The sequence below is a fragment of the Mesitornis unicolor genome, unplaced genomic scaffold (assembly GCF_000695765.1).
Source record: "Mesitornis unicolor isolate BGI_N332 unplaced genomic scaffold, ASM69576v1 scaffold1260, whole genome shotgun sequence".
NCBI lineage: Eukaryota > Metazoa > Chordata > Aves > Mesitornithiformes > Mesitornithidae > Mesitornis > Mesitornis unicolor.
In genome coordinates, this window is record NW_010157355.1 from 17,504 (window position 1) to 37,405 (window position 19,902).

The following is a 19,902-nucleotide window of genomic DNA, read 5'->3' on the forward strand; positions in this document are numbered from 1 at the left end:
GTTGATGACCTCTCTCAGGATGGGAAAATGACCTCGCTGTGTCTCCATTGACTGGGGAAGGGCTTTGATGTGGATCCAAGAGTAGTGGTTTGCCCCATACCACACAAAGCACAGTGGTGGAGCCAGAAATAATATCTCACCTTCTGGTTCTAAGTCATAGGCATCCTCTAAAAAAAACCCCAAAGTGGTTTCTCCCTTAGTGAAAGCATCCTTACATGCATTTTCTCTGCACGGTCTGGCATTATATCAAAGACTGTGTTTGCCATCATCTATGCGTGATGGCCTGCTGTGTCTGGTGAGAAGGGCTGGCTTTTTTGATAAATGATACACTCATTTCACAGAAATTTCCAGGAAAATTACAAGAGAGAAAAAAAAGAGTATTTAGACCTTTCTCACAGAAAAGACCGAGAGACAAGGGATTCCCAAAGAAGCAGGCAAATGGTGTTATTAAAGTATTCCATCAGGGACACAGCAGATGGATCTGGATTTACTTCTTCACTCCAAGAAATATAATCTGCAAATTTCTCTGCAGCTTGTTTCTCTTTGCTGGAAAATTGGGTGGTCATTTTTAGGCTGCCAACAGAAGCTCCTAAGATGGACTTAGATATTTTTTATCATACTTAAGGTTGAGAGAACAATGAGGTATGGGGACTATCTGCACGCCGACATGCTGGATTTAACAACACTTCCATCAGGAAAGGCTCCCCAGAGTGTTCTTCACTTTACTCCTGAAGTAAAATTGAAAATTCATTCACCCAGCTATGGGTTTATCTCACCTAACCTCTCCCATCTGAGTGCAAACATCACCCTCTGAGCCAGCTGTCTTGATGTTCTTTATAATCAGGGGAGAGAGATGGGTAATTCTAGAATGAGATTTGTCTGCCCTGTTTTAGACATCTCTCTCTTAAGATGAGATGCACTGCACACCAGCAAGGCACATTTCTCTCTGATAGTGATAAAAGGGCTTAGCAATACTGTCAAAACCCCATTGTGGGACAAGGGGAAGAACATATATATGAGCTCAAAATTTATTCTTAGACCAGTAAGTGTTTCAACAGTCTAATAGTCCAAATTGTCCAATTAGTACAAAAAAAGCTAAAATCACTATACAGAGACATTCCCACCTTCCCAGTATGCATATTCTACCTCTGGTGTGGTGCTTACCCTGCCAGTGTTCCTATTCATGCCAGGGCTCACAGCTCCAGTGTCTCTCCAGTAGGGTGGAAGAGGAGTGGGGGATTACAAGTTGTCACCATCCTGAGGTCTTCTCTGGCGGGAGTGTGAAAGTCCATGGTGGGGCTTCTTCCTCCTCACTCTTGGGACCACCTTGGGGTATCTTCATCCTTCCTCTCTCCACCTCCTGCTCCCTCTCCCCAACACCAGTGGCAGAGTTGCCCAGTGCCCAGCATGGGCATACAAAGATCTGGTGTTTTATTGGGCAGTGCCTGCCTGGGGCAGCAGCCCTTGGCCATGTGGGGTGTCCCCAGCACTGAGCTCAAGAGTGTTGTGCATGAACCCTTGGCCATGGGACACTTGTGACCACAGGGACACCCAGCAAAGGCCATGGCAAGTCCAGAGATGTCCTGATGCTCCCCAGTTTTAGGTCAACAAAAAGCCTGTAGTCTTTCACTCTCAGTGGCTAAGATCACATTAGTTGGGCTGCAAATACCAGCACAGAGAGATATCCCCAGGGTGTTTATCTCATGTTATTCCTGGTGGCACTGACCTCTTCTCATTCACCCTCCCCACCCCAGGTATGGCTGCTGTTCCATTCTCACCGTGACATACTCTGATCTCCACCCTGAAAGGTGCCCCAGTCATTGCCTCTAATTTTTTTTTTCACTAAATAATGGAATAATTCAGGTTGCAAGTGACCTATGTCACATTTTGCTCCAACACACCACCAGGGTAAACAGAGAAAGTTCTTATGTCAAAGTTAGATGAAGTTTCTCTGGAAGAGAAGCAGTTTCCTAGAAAAGTCTCTGGTTGATACCAGTGCAGAAATAAGATAATTTCTACTCTATTTCTTAAGTTGCTTCTCACATCTCTAAGCTGAGCACATCTTACGAGCAGAAGTTTCAGATGCTGTGAGCATTTTTCTCCTGACACAAAAGAGAGGACAGAATCCAGTGTTAGCTTCACTTATCTGTCATGAAAGTTGATGGGAAGCCTCCTATTCCCCCAGCACACAGAATTGCATTTCATGGACAAGGTGTTTTAGAAAGTATTACTCTAGAGTTTGATCCTACCTTGTTTCAGACTATGTAGAGATGTGCCTTCAGCTTTGAAGGGAAAAGGAGAAGGCACTTAATCAATAGCCATGTGAGTGATAAGCACATAAAGCAGATGAGGTTGGCCAGCTTGTATAATCATCAGTAAGACCATATAGGCAATGTATTATTCAGGAAGAAAAATGACCATGGTGAGTATTGTTTGTATGAGGGTCAAGACTGCTTAAGGAGTGTCTCCTTGTAGTTATTTTCATGTAGCCTTTTAACTAGAGCATTACAGTAAGTTATTAAGATAAGGGAGTAAATTGCAGTGAGCACTTTTGGCTGTGTCCTTAAGAGATCAGAAACAGGACATTTTAACTTCCAAAATCTCCTGTACAGAGAACATACACATGCAAAGTGCCTAAATATTATGCAGTAAGACTTTTTTTTTTTACTTTTTTTTTTTCTTTTTTTTCCCCCCTCAAGGAATACTTTTAGACTGAAGCAGTATTGTTGCTGTAGAACACAGATCAAATGGGCTGAAATCTATGGCCAGAACATACTCTCAAACAACTTCTGCTTCATCCACCACCACCGATCCTTATCAGGTTTTGGCCCGCCTGATTTTAGCCTTGTTATTACAGCTGTGCAGTGCTGAATGGAGATGAATGCTCACTTCTGGCTCCAGCTGTGCTTCTTGAAGTGGTTACAGCTCCCAAATGCACCTGCGACAGTTTATCACCTTTCCCCTGCCTCCTCCTCCTGTCGATCAGCTGAAGTGCTCCTGCAACTGCTTCCTAACCCATTGCGTTTGATATGAACAGGATTAGCAGAAATGTGCTTTTGAAACTGTTTAAAGTAACCTGGCTCACTTGGGCTGTAGCACGCTAGGGAACAAGCTTGCAAGCAGCTTAATGCAGCATATGCAGCCGGCATATGTAAGAGGTGATGACAACCTCCAGCTGAGACCATGGCAAAGGCAGTTCTCTCTTCAGACCACTCAGAGGGATGTTTGTTTCATACAGAGAGGATTAAATACTTCAGATCTATTTAACCAACTCCTTTCTGTAGCAAATCCACACTCTTTTTTGTAAGTGTTGGTGTTTAAAAACCTTTAAGTATATAATCACCCCAGTAATCATAGCAATACTGATTTTCCTTTGGCATTTATTGACTGTCATGACTCTGCTCTTAAGAGACAACAGTTCTCTTCTAGCACATGCATCACAGTTAGTTTATCAGGAGTAAAGACAGTATTTCAAAACTTAATCTCGGCCAGGCTGAGCAAATCAGCCCATTTCAGGTCATAGGCTTTACGTCCTGGAATGGACAAAGGGTGTGTGATAAAGCCACCAAGGTGTCCCTTCAAATCTAGGTTGTCATATGCTAGAAGCCATTCAAGGCTCAGAAAGGCCAAACAGAAGCTGCTACTTGAATTGCCATTCTCATGGTTACTCTCTCTCTCCATGCTGGAGTTTGTGGTGACAGAATTAATGTGGTTCTAAAGGTAATTTGAAAGCATCAAGAGAGGCAAATTATCGCATGAAAATGCAAATCATACCTTATCTGGGCTGTTCCACAGCTGCTATGATTCATCATCATTCCTTCTTCTGGGTTGTTTTTTTTATTTTCCAGGTGAGATCTCAATAAAAGAGGGGCAGGGGGGAGGAGAGTGGTAGAGCAGAGCTTCATTTGCCAGAAGAGATTTATGGCTCCTTTTATCCAAATGTAAAACGCCCTTCAACAGGGAAGGAATATTAAACATTTAAAATCACAATCTATCATTCAGCCCTTATCTGATGGTGACCACAAATTCCTCACACAGATAGCACAGGTAGCTCTGCCTTGTCTTTCACATTATCCCCTGGTTCAGGGGACCGGTATCCTCCAACTGGCTCTCCACAGCCATCCTTCCACACCAGACATGCATGATGCTCAGGGACAACCTCAGTGTGAAGCAGTATTATAATTCCAGTTTTACTGGAACTGCACAGGCTCATCCCAGCAGAAGACCTACAATACTGATCCTCACATTTCTCCTGTATAAGCTCCTTCATTAAAGAAAGTCATGGCGTGCTGGGTTTACATCATTCCTGCAACAATACTTTCCTGTGTGGTGGGTATGCAATCTACAGACCTGCTCACCTTTACATTAGTTGCATGGTTGCTGATGAGCGTGGTGTACTTGGGAAGGGACGTAGAGTCCGATTCCTGCCCCTTCCAAAAGAAAGAAGCATCAGTTGAGTGCAGCAGATGACAGATTCAAAATAATTGGATAGAGGTACTTCATACAATGAAGTTCAGCTGTGAAACTCCTTGTCTTAGGACAATGTCATTGCTGAATATCTATATGGTTCAAAGCTGATCTTCAAAACCTAGGAAATAAAAAATCTGTCAGGTGCAATTAAACATGAAAATACCATTTCTTGCTCAGTGAGTCCTAAGTCTCTTACTCCCAGAAGTTAGAGTGTGGGCAACAGCCTCCACATTGGTTCTTCCCCCAAACATGAATGAGCCACTCTTTAGAGCTGGCCCAAAATGGTACCGAATTTTACTTTTCTTATCTTTATGGTTAAATCAGGGAAATTGGGTTAAAAGAAAAAGAACAAGTCTGTGAGAGACTTCTGATAAGTTGTCACTTAATATTACTGCAAAGCATATTGGGATCAGAAGGCACCATGCAGAGTAAGTGCTTTCAGTTTTCAGCTGGAAGTGACATGGTGTAACAGGGTCTAGCTGGAGTGACTGTACTTGCTGAGGATAATGCTCAGTTAGGTAAAGCCTTAGAATGGAAGAACTATTGCTTTGAAGAAAAAACAACACTTCTATGCATAATATGCAAAGAAAAAACCCTGTAATTATATAAAAAGATGTATCATAGGACTATAGAATCATCTGTATTTCTATGGGCATGTTTCTGTGTTATCTTAATGGTTATTGCGTATCAACTATCAGTACAAAATACAGATAAACTACGTTATATTGTAGAGATGAATAGTGTCAGTAAATATATCATTTATAGGCAGTTTATCTGTATTTTCCATTGGCAGTTGACATTGCAGATTATCTATGATATGCACTGATAAATGGCAATTCAACATCCGTATCTTCAGATCACAGTGTTCGCTGGCTCCTGCACTGAGTACCCTTCCAGTGGCAGCAGTGAGAGCATGACCAGAAAGGAAAGATGTGCCATTATCTCTGTTCTGCACTGTGTGCATATCCACATCTAGCACCACTTAGGAACCACTCCAACAAGTGATCATCTTAACAGGGTCAGCACCTTTCCTCCCCAGGACCCCGTAACAAACTTAGCATCAGCTCCTAACTAATTGAATTGGAGCATGATCAACAGTCTAATTGAAGACTATCTTGCATCCATTTCAAGATCATATTATTTCCCAATTTGCTTTCTGAGCTTCTGTTCACAGATGTAGGAAAAAAGCAAAGAACAGGAAAAAAAAAAAAAAAAGAGAAAAAAAGAGAAGGGGGGAAAAAAGAGAGGGGAAAAAGCAGCTTTACTTAACAGTTACTATTTTGGTATCAAAAGGAGTCTGCATTGTTGATTAGAGCGAGAGATCATTATCCCTCTTAGGAGCCCTATGAAGGTCGTTGTGTTAACCTTCAAATCACTCTGTAACTGGAGGCTGCTTTTTTCTCCTGCTGAGCCACACTGGGAGGAAAAAAAAAAACAACTCAAAGGAAACAAGTCCAGCTCAGCTTTTGCAGACTGGAAAAGCAGAGGGGTGACAGGGTGGGATTAAGTTTGGAAGTTGTTATGTTTTGTTAATGTGTCATCAAAGGAGGAAGGCAGGAGGACGGGAGATGGAAGTAAACAGATTTAAATGTTTTATCCACTGAATGTCCTGTCATGACTGGACAGCAACAGGCAGGAACCTTGAGTAACGCTATAGACAAAAACGGCGTGTCCGATAGCAATAGCTCATTAAGCACTAATGTAGAGGGAGGCATTTGTATATTTACTCAGATAAGAAGACAGTTAGTTTATGCTCAACAAACGGCCCATGACAAGTTTATTCAGATCAATACATTCAGGCACTGCAATGGGCAATAAAATTTAGGCACTGGAACAGGCTGCCAAGGGAGGTGGTGGCGGCCCCAACCCTAAAGGTGTTCAAGAAACGTGTGGATGTGGCACTCCAGGACATGGTTTAGTGGGCATGGTGGTGTTAGGTTGACGGTTGGCTAAATAGGGAGACTCTTCTCTACTGCCCACTGGATGATAATGCTACTGTTTCTTGGTTGTTCTTGTACAGCAGGTCCCTGGTTTAAGTGTAGTAAGCACTACAGGGATCTCTACTGTGTTACCAGTGATCAAGGCTCTCATGCAACTGCTGTGTCTCTAGAAACACACTGTATGGTGTCCTTCCTACTGATGTGTTTCTTTGACCCACAAACCATGACCTCGATCATCACTGGGTCCAGAAAGAGACAAACTAGGAGAGCCTCTTGGTTATGGAAGAAGCCAGAAATAATATGTCTTCCTTGGGCCCTATGGTCAACAGAGGTGAGACCCATCATGGAAGAGAGAGATTCTGGCTTCCACACTGCTTTTAAGAAAAAAATCAACATTGCCTAGAAAAGTTATCAAAGAAGCCAGCCTTGTGAAGAAGGATGGAAATCCAGGAGAAAAAAGGAGAAGAAGCCCATGTCAAATGGAAGAAGCCAGAAATAATATGTCTTCCTTGGGCCCTATGGTCAACAGAGGTGAGACCCATCATGGAAGAGAGAGATTCTGGCTTCCACACTGCTTTTAAGAAAAAAATCAACATTGCCTAGAAAAGTTATCAAAGAAGCCAGCCTTGTGAAGAAGGATGGAAATCCAGGAGAAAAAAGGAGAAGAAGCCCATGTCAAATGCTCTGCAAATGGCATCTCCATCTGTAACTTCTCTCCACCCCATAGCTCACCTAGCTTCTTGAATTATATCATGTGGACAGAGATTCAGACCTTACACTTTCTTGTGTCTTACACAAATGCCATGCCCCTCTGTCCCCTCTGATCCCTTATCACTTATCTTCCATGCAAAACCCTGGTGCATGCATACGGTCTGCCCTGTCCCTATGCTGATGCTGGGTCACTCCTTTAGCTGTTAGACATGGGCTGCTATTTCTCAAGGCTAAAACTCTTTTACAGGACACTGGATCTACCTGTTGCCATCCCGTTTCCTTCTCTCTGGTGCTGGTGCCCTTGCATTACTAATCCTCCTTGGACAACTTCTATCCTAAGTCAATGAATGTGACAATTTAGTATTCACCTTTTGTTGCATCTTAAATCCTTATAATCCTTGTCCTTGCTTCTACATGTTAAATAAATAAAACTCACATTTTCTCCTGTCTCTCCCTGCTCCCTGTGCCTGGTGAGGAGCAGCACCTGAGGAGCTAGACAAGACATACAGATGCAAATCACTGGGAAGGGTAATGTGTGCAGGGGAGCCAGCTCAGCCTGAAGACGAGGTGGAAAAAATCCCTGCAGATGAGGAGAAGTAGCTCCTACTGTTTCTACTTTCACCTGCTATGCCCACCCCATTACAGGAGGAGAGCCTTTTCAGGGAAACACTGTATTTCCTGCCATTTCTGGTAAAGGCATTTCGAGAGGTCTGAAATGAGTGGGGCTAATTCAAGTGCATCCTGCTAGGTACCAATAAAAGATGGTCTCTTTCCAGTTTTATGTGAGTCCCACTTTTCTCTGCAGACAATTCCTTTCTCTGTGATACTTCTAATCTGCAGGCTGTGAGGATCCCACACCAAAAAGGAATTCATCCAGGTTTCTCTTTTTAATACAAGACATCCTTATACAAGACATCTTCCCCAGGAAGAGGTGTAGACAAGAATAAATGGAGGGAATTAGGGTTGCTCACCACTAGTATGGGCAAGAAAAAGTTGATCTATGGGTGGATGAGAAAACCACTCATTTGTTTGCTACACAACTGCTGCTTTCTTGGCAATAGCAGCTGAATACGACAGCACACTTTTGGCATGCCTCAGTGATTTGCATTTTGCCATCATAACGACACATAAACAAAGTTTCCTCTTTCTGATGTTGTTAAGGTCTGGGTGTGACTGGGGCAGGTAGGGGCACAAGCTGTTTTGCACCTCTATCAGTGTCTGCTAGGGCCAACCACTGGGCAGTAAAAATGTCTGTCATATTAAAGAGAAGATGTGTCTGTGGATAAGGTGACAGCCCAACAGGCTGGGATGACACCTTGGCTCACCTCACTTTCCTGCTGGCCTTTTTTCCTGTGCACTCTGGGTTTCTATTGTGTATAGGAGCTTCTGCTCCCTAGTTGACATCTGATCCATACCAAATATCCCAATGGGAGACTGTTTCCCTCAACTCTCCATGGACATGGACTTGGGAAGTCTTGCTACCAGAACTTCTATCCCCAACTCCCTGTCCCTGTCACACGAGAACACTGCTGGTGGGTCCTTTAGCCAAGAACTTCCCTTCATGTTGATACTGTATAATACAATAATACCAATAATAATGGTTTTTGGAGGGCCCCTGAAATGAGAAGAATTAGATGAGGAAAATAGTATGAAGTGGACCAAGGAAAATGAATGGAGGAGGACACTACTCCTTCACCACCGATGTCCAAGATTCATTTCAGCTATTTGGGGAATACAACACACATTTCCAGCAGCTCTTGACTCTTCAGAGCTCTGTCTCCAGCCAGTGGTTGGTACTGGTGCATAAAAATCCCAGTCATTCATCAGAGGGTGCCAGGGCATGAGGTTTACTGTAGAATAGAGCAGGATGCTTTGGCCCAACAGAGGAGCATTAAAATAAATGAAAATAAAATAAATGACAAAATAATTTTATAGACAATTGAAAACAGCTCCACAAAAAGGATTGGCACTTCCAATCAGATGCCACGTGTGGATGATGATCTACCTGGGCCAGGGATTATCCTATTCGTATTGACAGAGCACTTGGCATCATGGGATCCTGCTTTCTGTCTCCAAATCTTCAGTGCTGCTGTGGCACAAGTAGTTGAGTGCCTGGCTGGATGAACTGGGGCAACTAAGTTAGCGTATCAGAAGAAACTGCTTTGTAACTTAGTCTTTTAAGACACCTTAATCTGCTCATCTGTGACTGATAACTGTGCTTTCAGCACTCTGGTGTCTGCAGAGCCTCTGTGTGTGGACATCTCCCATATGCTTCTAACTCCTGCCCCGAAAGTGCGAGGGTTCCCCAGAGAGACTGCCGCTCTGTATCCTCAGTTTCCCATTGAAATCAATGAATGTTGGCATCTGTACCATTTCAGCCAACATCAAAAATTATATAAACCCTCAACCAACAGTGAAGTGGCAGAGGAGGATTTATCTTCCTTGTGGGAAACATGTCTTCCCAAGATTGCAAAGAGGGAATAGAAGAACTTCATCCCCTCTCTGGAAAGGAGAATTAGAAATGTTGAGATTTAAAACTCTGATTTTGGGCTTGGCTGCCACCCTCCCCCTGACATTGCCCAACATCCATACCTCATCCCAGACAATTCAAGCAGCCATGCTTCTCACTTTGACTCAGGAACATGGGCTTTTCCAATTAACCTGTCAGGAAGAGCAATGTATTATTTTCCAGCACTTGAGTCATTTGAAAATCAGCAGATCTCAGTGATCTGCTTGGCATGTTAAACTCTAAGTCAGTGTCAAGGAGGTACGTGATGCTGGCTTCACCACAGCCCGCAGAGCAGATGCAGTAGCAGAGGGACCCGAGGTTGAAAGGAGATGTTGCATCTGTGAAAAAGGAAAAGAAAACCACACAGCAAAGATGCTAAAACTTCATTTTGCTATATTATTATAAATCCATGCCAATTCTATCACTGGGAAAACCCAGTATGGACAGTCATGCCCTAATTCACACGATTAAAAGCATGCCAAATACTGAATGGTGCTAATTGTGGTGGGGGCTATGCCCCTTTGATAATGCACAGAAATCCACCTCTTGACTAATGCTGCTGAATCAAAGGGATACTCTCCTATCTGGTCTTGGTACCTTTTGAGCTTATCCCGGCACACTGAGGACCTCATCTAGAAATTTTGAATGCATCCAAGATGCTCATCACTTGTACCGCTCCCAGTCTGATGCCCTGGGCATGTCAATGGAAATAAGTCCCCCACTTTAATGTATTGGTACTTTTCTTCTGGCGTCTTTCCCTCCACAAACCAAGCTCCAGTATCACCCATCCTCTGGTCAGTATATCATGTCCAAGCTAAGTATTTCCAACCAGAAAGCACACACCTGAGGTCTGCTCTTTAAAGCACATGTGAATGCTTGGGGACTTGAGTGAGGGTAAATGGTTTTCTTTGCAGGCTCCTCCTGTGCTCCTGGGGAGATGATGTGGTTTTTTGCCTGTCTTCAATCACAGAACAAGGCTAAGTGTTATTGATCTGAGACCTAGAGGGAATATTTCTGAGCAGTTCACCCTGGCATTAGTCCATCACTTAGCTGGTATTTATTATTCAAGGCTGGCAAGGGATTCTTGGCAGCATGCCCTGGCCAGACAGCAAACTGGTGACGGAGGAGTCGAGTGAGTCAAGGGCAAATGAAGAGGGGAAAGAAGGGAAGAAAGGGAAGAAATTGCAAAGTAGATTTTCCCTTCTCAAATTAACTTACGTGGTTCCCAAAGCCTCTCTATGCAAAGTTGTCCCTGTACACTTTAAAAACCCAAAGCAGGATGCACACATGGATCTTGACAGATGGTCATCTTGAGCTGATTTTTAACTAAGGGTTAAGGTGAAAACGCAGAAAAACAAAACATGAACAAGGCAAGGTTTCACCCATTGAGAAAGCATGAAGGGTGCATGCGATGGTGCAAAATGGCAGATGTGTGGACACTTGCAGAGGGGAAAGAGGCTATTCCTCAAAGACAGAAGTTGTAAGAAGAATCATAACAGTATCTGTCCTGCTCAGTGAATAGTGTCATTTGGATTATTCCCATCAGTTCAGACAGGTTTGTCTTGCCTGGTGATTAATAGAAAGATATATAGCCATGCTGGCTGATCTATCCAGTCCCTTCTGAAGGCTCCTGTCAAAACCGTCCTTTAATCCTTGCTAGGCAGAGCCAAGCTAATTTGACATGACCTGATGCAGCAGCTCCTCTTGAAAGCTCATCAGAACAACAGCGCAGCAGATGAAAAGCAGGTATCTATGCAAAAAGGACTAGGAAGTACCTGTTTCTGAAGTAGAACAGGAAGCCTCAATGGTCACCACTGGTGTCCTTGGAAAGGAAAAAAAAATTAGAGAAAACACAGCCTCAATGGCCCAGTTCCATGACAATTCCCAGTTCTTTTCTAAAAGCCACCCAAAAGCACAGTGGTGTTCCAGGGCCATATCAGGGCTCATTCCCTGATGAGACTGCAAACTTTCAAAGACAGATCAAATGGAAAAGACAGGGTCTACAGTGTGAGCTCCCCACCTGCCACCCCTATGCCAGCTTTACAGGGGTCTCCTGGCTTTGAAGGGACAATGAAAGACAGCAGCACATCATGCAATATGAAGCAGACTGAATAAGGATGTGCTGAGGGGTTTGTAAGAAGGGTCAGAGGATCTCCTGGGAAGCAGGAGTTAAGTCTCTGCTTAGCTTAGCCCCAAACATTGCAGCAGAGTTATGGTAAAGCAAGGACAGATCAAACTCTCTGTGGGGTTGTGGGAAAATCCATAAAATTTGGCTTCTGGAGAGACACCAGTCTGGGCAGAGTCTTTAAGAAGTGGAGCACATGGCACCTCTTTTTCTTGGGCTAGGCTGTAAACTTCTCAGTGCCTTTCCAGGCAATAATTCTATTAGTTTAAAAGCTCTTGTAACCTTTGCCCTAAGATAACATTGGTAGAAAGGGACAAAACCAAAATCTCTTAGGGTTGGTCAGATTGAACAGCCCTGTCTGCTAGGGTGCACCGAATTCGCCTCTTATTGATCTCAGGGTTCATAGGTGAGAGTGTGTACATTTGCTTGGTTTTCCTCTAGCTAAAAATTACATTAGTTGAAGTGGGACAGTAGTAATAATAATATAACAAATAGCGCAGCATTCCAGCCCTCAAACAGCTATGAGGATAATCTGGTTCACACTGATTTTAAAAGAACCCCCAGGCACTGAGTTTTCACATCTTGAGCCTTTGTGTTGCCTCCTTCTGAATATTTCAGTCCTCCTACAAATGATCCTAGCAAGACCTGGGCGAAAGTCTCATAGTTTGGCTTCTACCTTAGAAATACTATTTGATTTCTTCAGCTTACTGGGCAAATATCTCAAGTCTGAAAATGGGCTCATTGCGAATCTCAGTCTAAAAATTCCATGTAAGAAGCTCTCCAATTACTGCTAAAACAAAACCAAACCAAGCAAACAGACATAAAACTAACAAAAACAATAACAATAGCTCTATCCAGGCTCTTAAGGTGTAAGTCCATGAGGTAAAAGTTACACCAGAAGATGTGGCTGCTCTTCTCTTTGTGGTCTTTCACATCAGTTATTGTTTGGATACAAAGTGTAGAGAACAAGGCAGAGAAAAGATTCAAGTAGTGACGGATGCCTGCTACCATGAGCTGCAAAGGCATCTTTTCCGACAGATTGCACAACATTGCTATGTTTCACACTCTCACCACTGCCTTTCACAAAACAAGGACTGCGGAAATGAAGCAATCAGCGTGGCTTAATAATTAAGATGGCAGCTAACGTGAGCTCGGTAGGTCTGGGCTGAAAGATGTATTTTAATTATTAGTGTCCAATTAAATATTGAATAAGTTCCATTATTGTAGGAGGATTTTTTGTCTCCCAGGAACCCTCAAAAGAGTTAATTAGAGAGTCTGCACACTTGTAGACATGGTGTGTATGTGCCTTCACTTCCTTCAGTGCTGCTGCAGATCCCAATGCAAGAATGCAGGTATTTCCCACCTTGTGAGCCTGAAACAGGATTTTTCTGTGTTCTTTAAACTATCAAGTGTCAATCTGACTTCAACAACATGAAATTTGACATAAATTGCAAAACAGATAGCTGATTCCCTGCTGGTGTGATGTGAATGACTGGCTAATTGAAAGCAAGCATATATATGTTCCTGCCAGAGCAGTGGCCACAGCATGGACACATCCTCACATTGGTGAGAGCATGTCCAGCAGTGATATCTACCCTGGCTGGACAGCTCCTGCCTGGAGAACCTGGGTTCTCCTCCCCCTCTACTCTGCCCTGGTGAGACCGCATCTGGAATATTGTGTCCAGTTCTGGGCCCCTCAGTTCAAGAAGGACAGGGAACTGCTGGAGAGAGTCCAGTGTAGGGCTACAAAGATGATCAAGGGAGTGGAGCATCTCCCTTCTGAGGAGCGGCTGAGGGAGCTGGGTCTCTTTAGTTTGCAGAAGAGGAGACTGAGGGGAGACCTCATTCATGTTTATAAATCTATAAAGGGTGAGTGTCACGAGGATGGAGCCAGGCTCTTCTCAGTGACAAACAATGATAGGACAAGGGGTAATGGGCACAAGCTGGAACACAGGAGGTTCCACTTCAATTGGAGAAGAAACTTCTTCTCAGTGAGGGTGACAGAGCACTGGACCAGGCTGTCCAGAGAGGTTGTGGAGTCTCCTTCTCTGGAGACATTCAAAACCCGCCTGGACGCCTTCCTGTGCAACCTCATCTGGGTGTTCCTGCTCCAGCAGGGGGATTGGACTAAATGATCTTTTGAGGTCCCTTCCAATCCCTAACGTTCTGTGATTCTGTGGACTTGACTCCTGTTGCTGAGCCTAATCTCAAACACCTTATTGTGAATCCAGCTCCCACCATGCCACTCATGGACTTTTCAACAGCTATGACAGTATGTCTGGATCTATTTATTTAGGAATTGACCACAGCCTTATCTCTTGGTTGTCCCTGTAATTTAGTTGTTGATGTTCTCCCTGATTTTTGGCTCATGTCAAACAGCCCACTCCTAGGCATCAAATAGGTAGGTATTCAAAGGACAGTACAGTTGGGAACCATTCTCAGTAAGTTGTGTTGATGCAACATAGCCTCGTTATTCAAGATAGGTGTCCTGGTTTAGTGGGATGGAATTTTAGAGTCAGTTTTCTGTTGAGGAAAACTGAGGTTTTTTAAGGACTACAACACACTATTTCATGGAAACAAAGTTGATAAAAACTTTGTAATACGTTTCAGCTGATGCAGGTTGCCATGGTGCTCAAGGCCTTAAAGGTCTTGAGATAAACAGATACAAAGGCTGGAGGAATGGAAACCCAGGGGAGTCAACTCCTAGACTGACCAATTAATACTATTCATACCATCAACATCACATTCACTATAGACTGGGAATCTTGCTGGGGACAGCCCTTCCTTCTTCCTCCTCCTCCCTCTTCTGTGGCTGACATCTCGAAAAGGACTTGTTTACCATCCTGACCCTGAGGCCTACTCTCCCACAATATTGGCTGAGTATAACTCTATGTATTTTATAACTGTTATTAATATTAGTTTATAATTTTATTTTATTAAATATATTTCTATTTCAACCCACACATCTCCTTTCCTTTTCCCAACCTCCTTCCACAGGCAGGTAGGAGGCATTGGGTGATAGAGCAACTGTATAAACCATGACAATAAGACAGCTCAATGCCATCAGTGCAACACGTGCCATAAGAGTACAGGAGGACAGTGCCTGGACACCACATTTACTAAAATAGATGTAACCTGTGCTGTAGGTCATGTTTTTGCAGCATGATGCAGCATTAGTCAAATAGAGGTACTGGTCACTCAGGACCTAGTACAGCAGTCCACGCCGACAACCTGTCAGCATTTAAGGGCAGCCTGAATGTCCAGCATCAGAGGGAAGAAAAGTAATGCAGCATGTCATCTGGAAGACAGTGCCATCCTCTCATTTGGTGGGGAAAATGATGATGTGACCCCAGCTGGCAATCAATTTGCACATGGCATCCATCAGGCTGATGTGAAAGCAAGCTACAAATGGAGTGCTTGTCATTAAGAGAAGATACATGGCAGAGACAGAGATGGGGAAATAGTCCATGGGGGGCTATTCCTGAGGCAGCCCCATCTAGCAAATAGGATTATTGGTAACGATGAGATAATTCACTAGGAAGTCATGTCAGATTTAAGTGACCCTCCTAGATTACAGGGGAATGCTGGGGAAGAAGGGGGTGAGGGGTCCCAGCTGGGTCTTGACCTTCATTCAATGCCCACCACAGTCTCTGCAATGGGAAACTGGGTGGACTGGGAGTGGTGAGTACAATCTTCTGGAGTGAAGTTATTTCTTTCCTCTTGAGAAAGCCCCTAAGTTTTACAAACGACATTTCAGACTGAAACTGAATTTACCACCAGTGGATAGTTTGTCTGTATTTTTAAGCCTTCTGTCATGCCACAGTCCGTCTGTAATGCATTCATCCTCATAGAAAAATCCATCCCAAGGGAACCAACACAAAATACAGCCAAGTCCCACAGACAGCATTAGTAGGAAAAGAAACTAAATCCAAATCTCTGGCTACCACAGTCACTACGTGACCAGCCAGCCTCTCCCATATTCAGGAACCCTCACATGGAAATGAGCCAGCAAAATCTGCCCTGTTCAAATCCCCATTGAAAAAGTTAGGCTGGCCAAAAAATAGAGTCACTCTAGTTTCTTCAGTAGTGTGTAAAGGAAGTACGAGTCCTTTAAAACTCCTACAACACTGGATAAATGTCTTTCCAACTTCTCCCATAAATGTATTGGCAAATAAAAAGTGTCCTTTGACCCTGGTGCTTTAAAAGGGGAATTAATCCTTGTTTTAGTGAAAGCAAAGCTAAAACCAGTCTGAGCAGTGAAGTTATTACTGTAGTTCCCAACATTTAGTGCTGTGTGCTGTTCTCATTACAGAAACGTACAACTAGAAATGACAAAGCAGTCATCTCTCAATTCACAGCAGCAGAAACCAGAACACGTTTTTGATGACAGCCTTTTCAAACATTTCAGGACATCTGAAAGAGAGATGATTATAATTAGATTAATAACACTAATTATTAATGATGGCTATTGCAGTGCTGTTTCTCTCAAACAGAAAAATGAAGTGACTTCTATGCCTGCTGCAATGCAGTCTGATCCTGTTCTGAGCTCTGCCCCTTGTTAGAGGAATCCACCACAGATAAAGTGGTGATGGCCAGAGACAGCTGATGTGCATCAGGCTACCATCACCTTGTAAATCAGTGTCATAATTAAGCAATCTCCCACCAGACAAGGCTGCTCAAAGCCCCATCCAACCTGGCCTTGAACACTTCTAGGGAGGGGGCACCCACAGCTTCTCTGGGGCAGTATCTCACTGCCCTGTATCAGCTGAGAGAGGAGTGATGTGCAACAGCCCTGGCATAACCCAGGCAGCATCAACAAAGCCATCACTGTAGGACTGGGGGATGAAAACCTTTCTGAACTACATAACCCTCATTGCAAGGGCAATTCAGGGCCCAAAACTCTCCTTCCTTCAGCCCCATATCAGACATTTAAATCTCAGGGCTTAGATTTTGCTTGCAAAAAAAAAAAAAAAAATCTTAGATTTTTGTCCCACCCTGTTTTCTCCCACCCCAAAGCCTTCTGCTTTGCAGCTGCCTTTCAGCCCCAGAAGCAGTAGCGTCTCTTCACCCCCAGCAAACTTCTTGCAGCCTCTCTTCGTAAGAAGGGAGGCTCATGACATGAATTTAGAAGTTGTTGAATTTCTTACCCTTGCCCTGCAGCCCCAGCTGGATGGAAAACGGGAACGGCTCCAAAAGCCCTTGCAGAGCCAGCACTGCTGCTGGGAGAGAACTGAGCTGGTTTGAGCTGCCGCTGGCCTCTCCAGAGCCATGGAGCAGCATCTCCACCTCATGTCTTCCCCAACAGTTATTTCAAGTTAGTCTGAAACAGGTGCTTTGGTCCTGCAGCTGGCTGGAGTTTCTCCCACTAAGCAAAACTCTGTGGAGACCTTGGCCAAGTGAGGGAAAAGGAAGAGCAAGGGGGAAATGTGACCAAAATGCATCTGCACCCAGCATCTGGATTCCTGGTCCCCAGCTGTGGGGTGGATATCCTGGCAAAAAAAATGCCAAAACCAAGGCAAAACAGCAAAAAAGTGGCCTCTGACTGCACTGGCCACACGGCATGAGCTGATATTTTAGACTTTTTGGGTTTTTTATTTCCATGGGATTTTTGTGCCCTTGCACATCAGAAAGGAAAACTGATTGCCTAGATTGGATGAGATGAGACCCACTCAGAGCCAAGGTCTTTGCACTGAGCAGCTTTGGGGTATCTCAACGGGGTCTATCACCCCAGCAGACCTGGAGATGAAAGCGAGGACACATCTTATAAGGCAGGAGCTGGCTAGCATCCACAGAAGACCATCAGCCTCAAAGGGTAGGCTGATGCTCAGTCTCCCCAAGGGCAATGAGACATGCCCAAGATTTTAGCTCAGGCAAATTCACAGCAGCAAGTTGAGCACAGAGCACTTCAGCCCAACAGGGATCTTCCTGGGGGTCCATCTCCTACTCATCCATGCTGTCACCACCTTAGCTTTCTAAGCTAACTGCAGCCAACAAAGAGCTCTGGGTTCCTTCCTCCTCCATCTCCCAAGTATAGGACACAGCAACACACTCCCTATCTCTTTGACCAGTCCTGGCTTTATCTCCCAGTGCATCACATTGGGAATATCTCCAGAACCATACTGTTAATGGCCTGCAGCCAGGGAAGGGGTTGCTGCAAAATTCAGGCATGACCAGGGCAGCTGAGTTGCAGTTGAGGAACCAGCACTGCCCTGGAGATGCACCAGCTCATGCTGCATTGCTTTGCTTTCAAGAGCCAGTGGGCACACCAGAGATTTAAAGTCCAAAGAAAAAAAATAAATGAAAAGGTACTTTTTTTTTCCAAGCAGGAGGTTAACCCTCCAAGAATGCAGAGCATTCAACAGATCCATGGAGAGGATGCCTCTCCCAGCATCAGAATCAGATGGACTAAATATTACCTAAGGCCACCAGACTTGGTACAGCTGCTGTGCCTCTCTCCCACAGTCCAATACCATCAGCATTGATACAGCCTGCCTTGAGAGCAGGCCACGAGGGCAGAACATGAACCCCAAAACAGGACCCCTATCCCAGAACATATGTGCTGAGCAGAAGAAAAGCTCCTCCTTCAAAAAAAAAAATAAACCAAGCCCAAGCAACCCTCACTTTACTCCTGGCCAAGGGAGCCAGAGAAACCTCCCACAAGCAGCCAGTGCCTAAGCAGGATCATCACCCCAGTAGTCATTTCCACTGCCCAGTCCCTCCAGTCCATGGAAGGTGTCTCATATCATGCTGCCACCCACCCCAGTTCACAGGGCTCACTCCAGCATCTGCAAGCAGGGAAGTCAGTCCCTCCAGTCCAAGGAAGGTGGCTCATATCATGCTGTCACCCACCCCAGTTCAAAGGGCTCACTCCAGCATCTGCAAGCAGGGAAGCCCTAGGGGTAGGATTGTAGTAACCAAGGCACCATGGGAGCCACCCTGCAGACACCACACCCCCCCAGGAGCCAGGTAAGCAGTACATCAAAACAGGACATGTTTTGCTCATCACCATTTATTCAGCCAATATTGTGCATACACAAGGTTTGACCAAAGAGTTGCTTTTGGCCAAGCTGTGGACTTTCCAAATACCATTTCTTTAGACCCAGTCAACAACTCCCTTTTCTGGAAGAAATTGCAAGACTAGTATACAAAAAGCTTCCTCCAAGCTGCCTTCCCACAGGTGAAAAAGATTAATCCTCCTCATATTCCCCTACATCTGCAGAGTCCCTCCCAACCTCCTCATAATCCTTCTCCAGGGCAGCCAGGTCCTCCCTGGCCTCTGAGAACTCCCCTTCCTCCATGCCTTCCCCCACATACCAGTGCACAAAGGCTCGTTTGGCATACATCAGGTCAAACTTGTGGTCCAGACGAGCCCATGCCTCCGCAATGGCTGTGGTGTTGCTCAGCATGCAGACAGCCCGCTGCACCTTGGCCAGGTCTCCTCCAGGCACCACTGTGGGAGGCTGGTAGTTGATACCCACCTTGAAGCCAGTGGGGCACCAGTCCACAAACTGGATTGACCGGCGCATTTTAATGGCTGCAATGGCCACGTTCACATCCTTGGGCACCACATCACCACGGTACAGCAGGCAGCACGCCATGTACTTGCCCCGGCGTGGGTCACATTTCACCATCTGGTTGGAGAACTCAAAGCAAGCATTGGTGATCTCCGACACTGATAGCTGCTCATGGTAGGCTTTCTCTGCCGAGATGATGGGTGCATAGGTGGTGAGCGGGAAGTGTATCCGAGGGTAAGGCACCAGGTTGGTCTGAAACTCAGTCAGGTCAACATTCAATGCACCCTCAAATCTCAAGGAAGCAGTGATGGAGGAGACAATCTGCCCAATGAGCCTGTTGAGGTTGGTGTAGGTGGGACGCTCAATGTCCAGGTTGCGGTTGCAGATGTCATAGATGGCTTCGTTGTCCACCATGAAGGAGCAGTCCGAGTGCTCCAGGGTGGTGTGGGTGGTAAGAATGGAGTTGTAGGGCTCCACCACTGTTGTGGAGACCCGAGGGGCAGGGTACACAGAGAACTCCAGCTTGGACTTCTTGCTGTACTCCACGGAGAGCCGCTCCATGAGGAGGGAGGTAAAGCCAGAGACTGTGCCTCCCACAAAGCTGTGGAAGACCAGGAACCCTTGGAGTCTACT

General features: G+C 44.9%; 1 protein-coding gene across 1 annotated transcript in view; it reads right to left on the reverse strand.

The window, feature by feature from the left end:
* Nucleotides 1-18,942: 18,942 nt before the first annotated feature.
* LOC104536835 (tubulin alpha-3 chain-like) overlaps nucleotides 18,943-19,902 on the reverse strand; it is a 2,322-nt gene continuing 1,362 nt past the window's right edge. Inside the window, exon 4 of the mRNA XM_010179565.1 lies at nucleotides 18,943-19,897. Coding sequence (XP_010177867.1) covers nucleotides 18,943-19,897 — 955 coding nt within the window. The remainder of the gene's footprint in view (nucleotides 19,898-19,902) is intronic.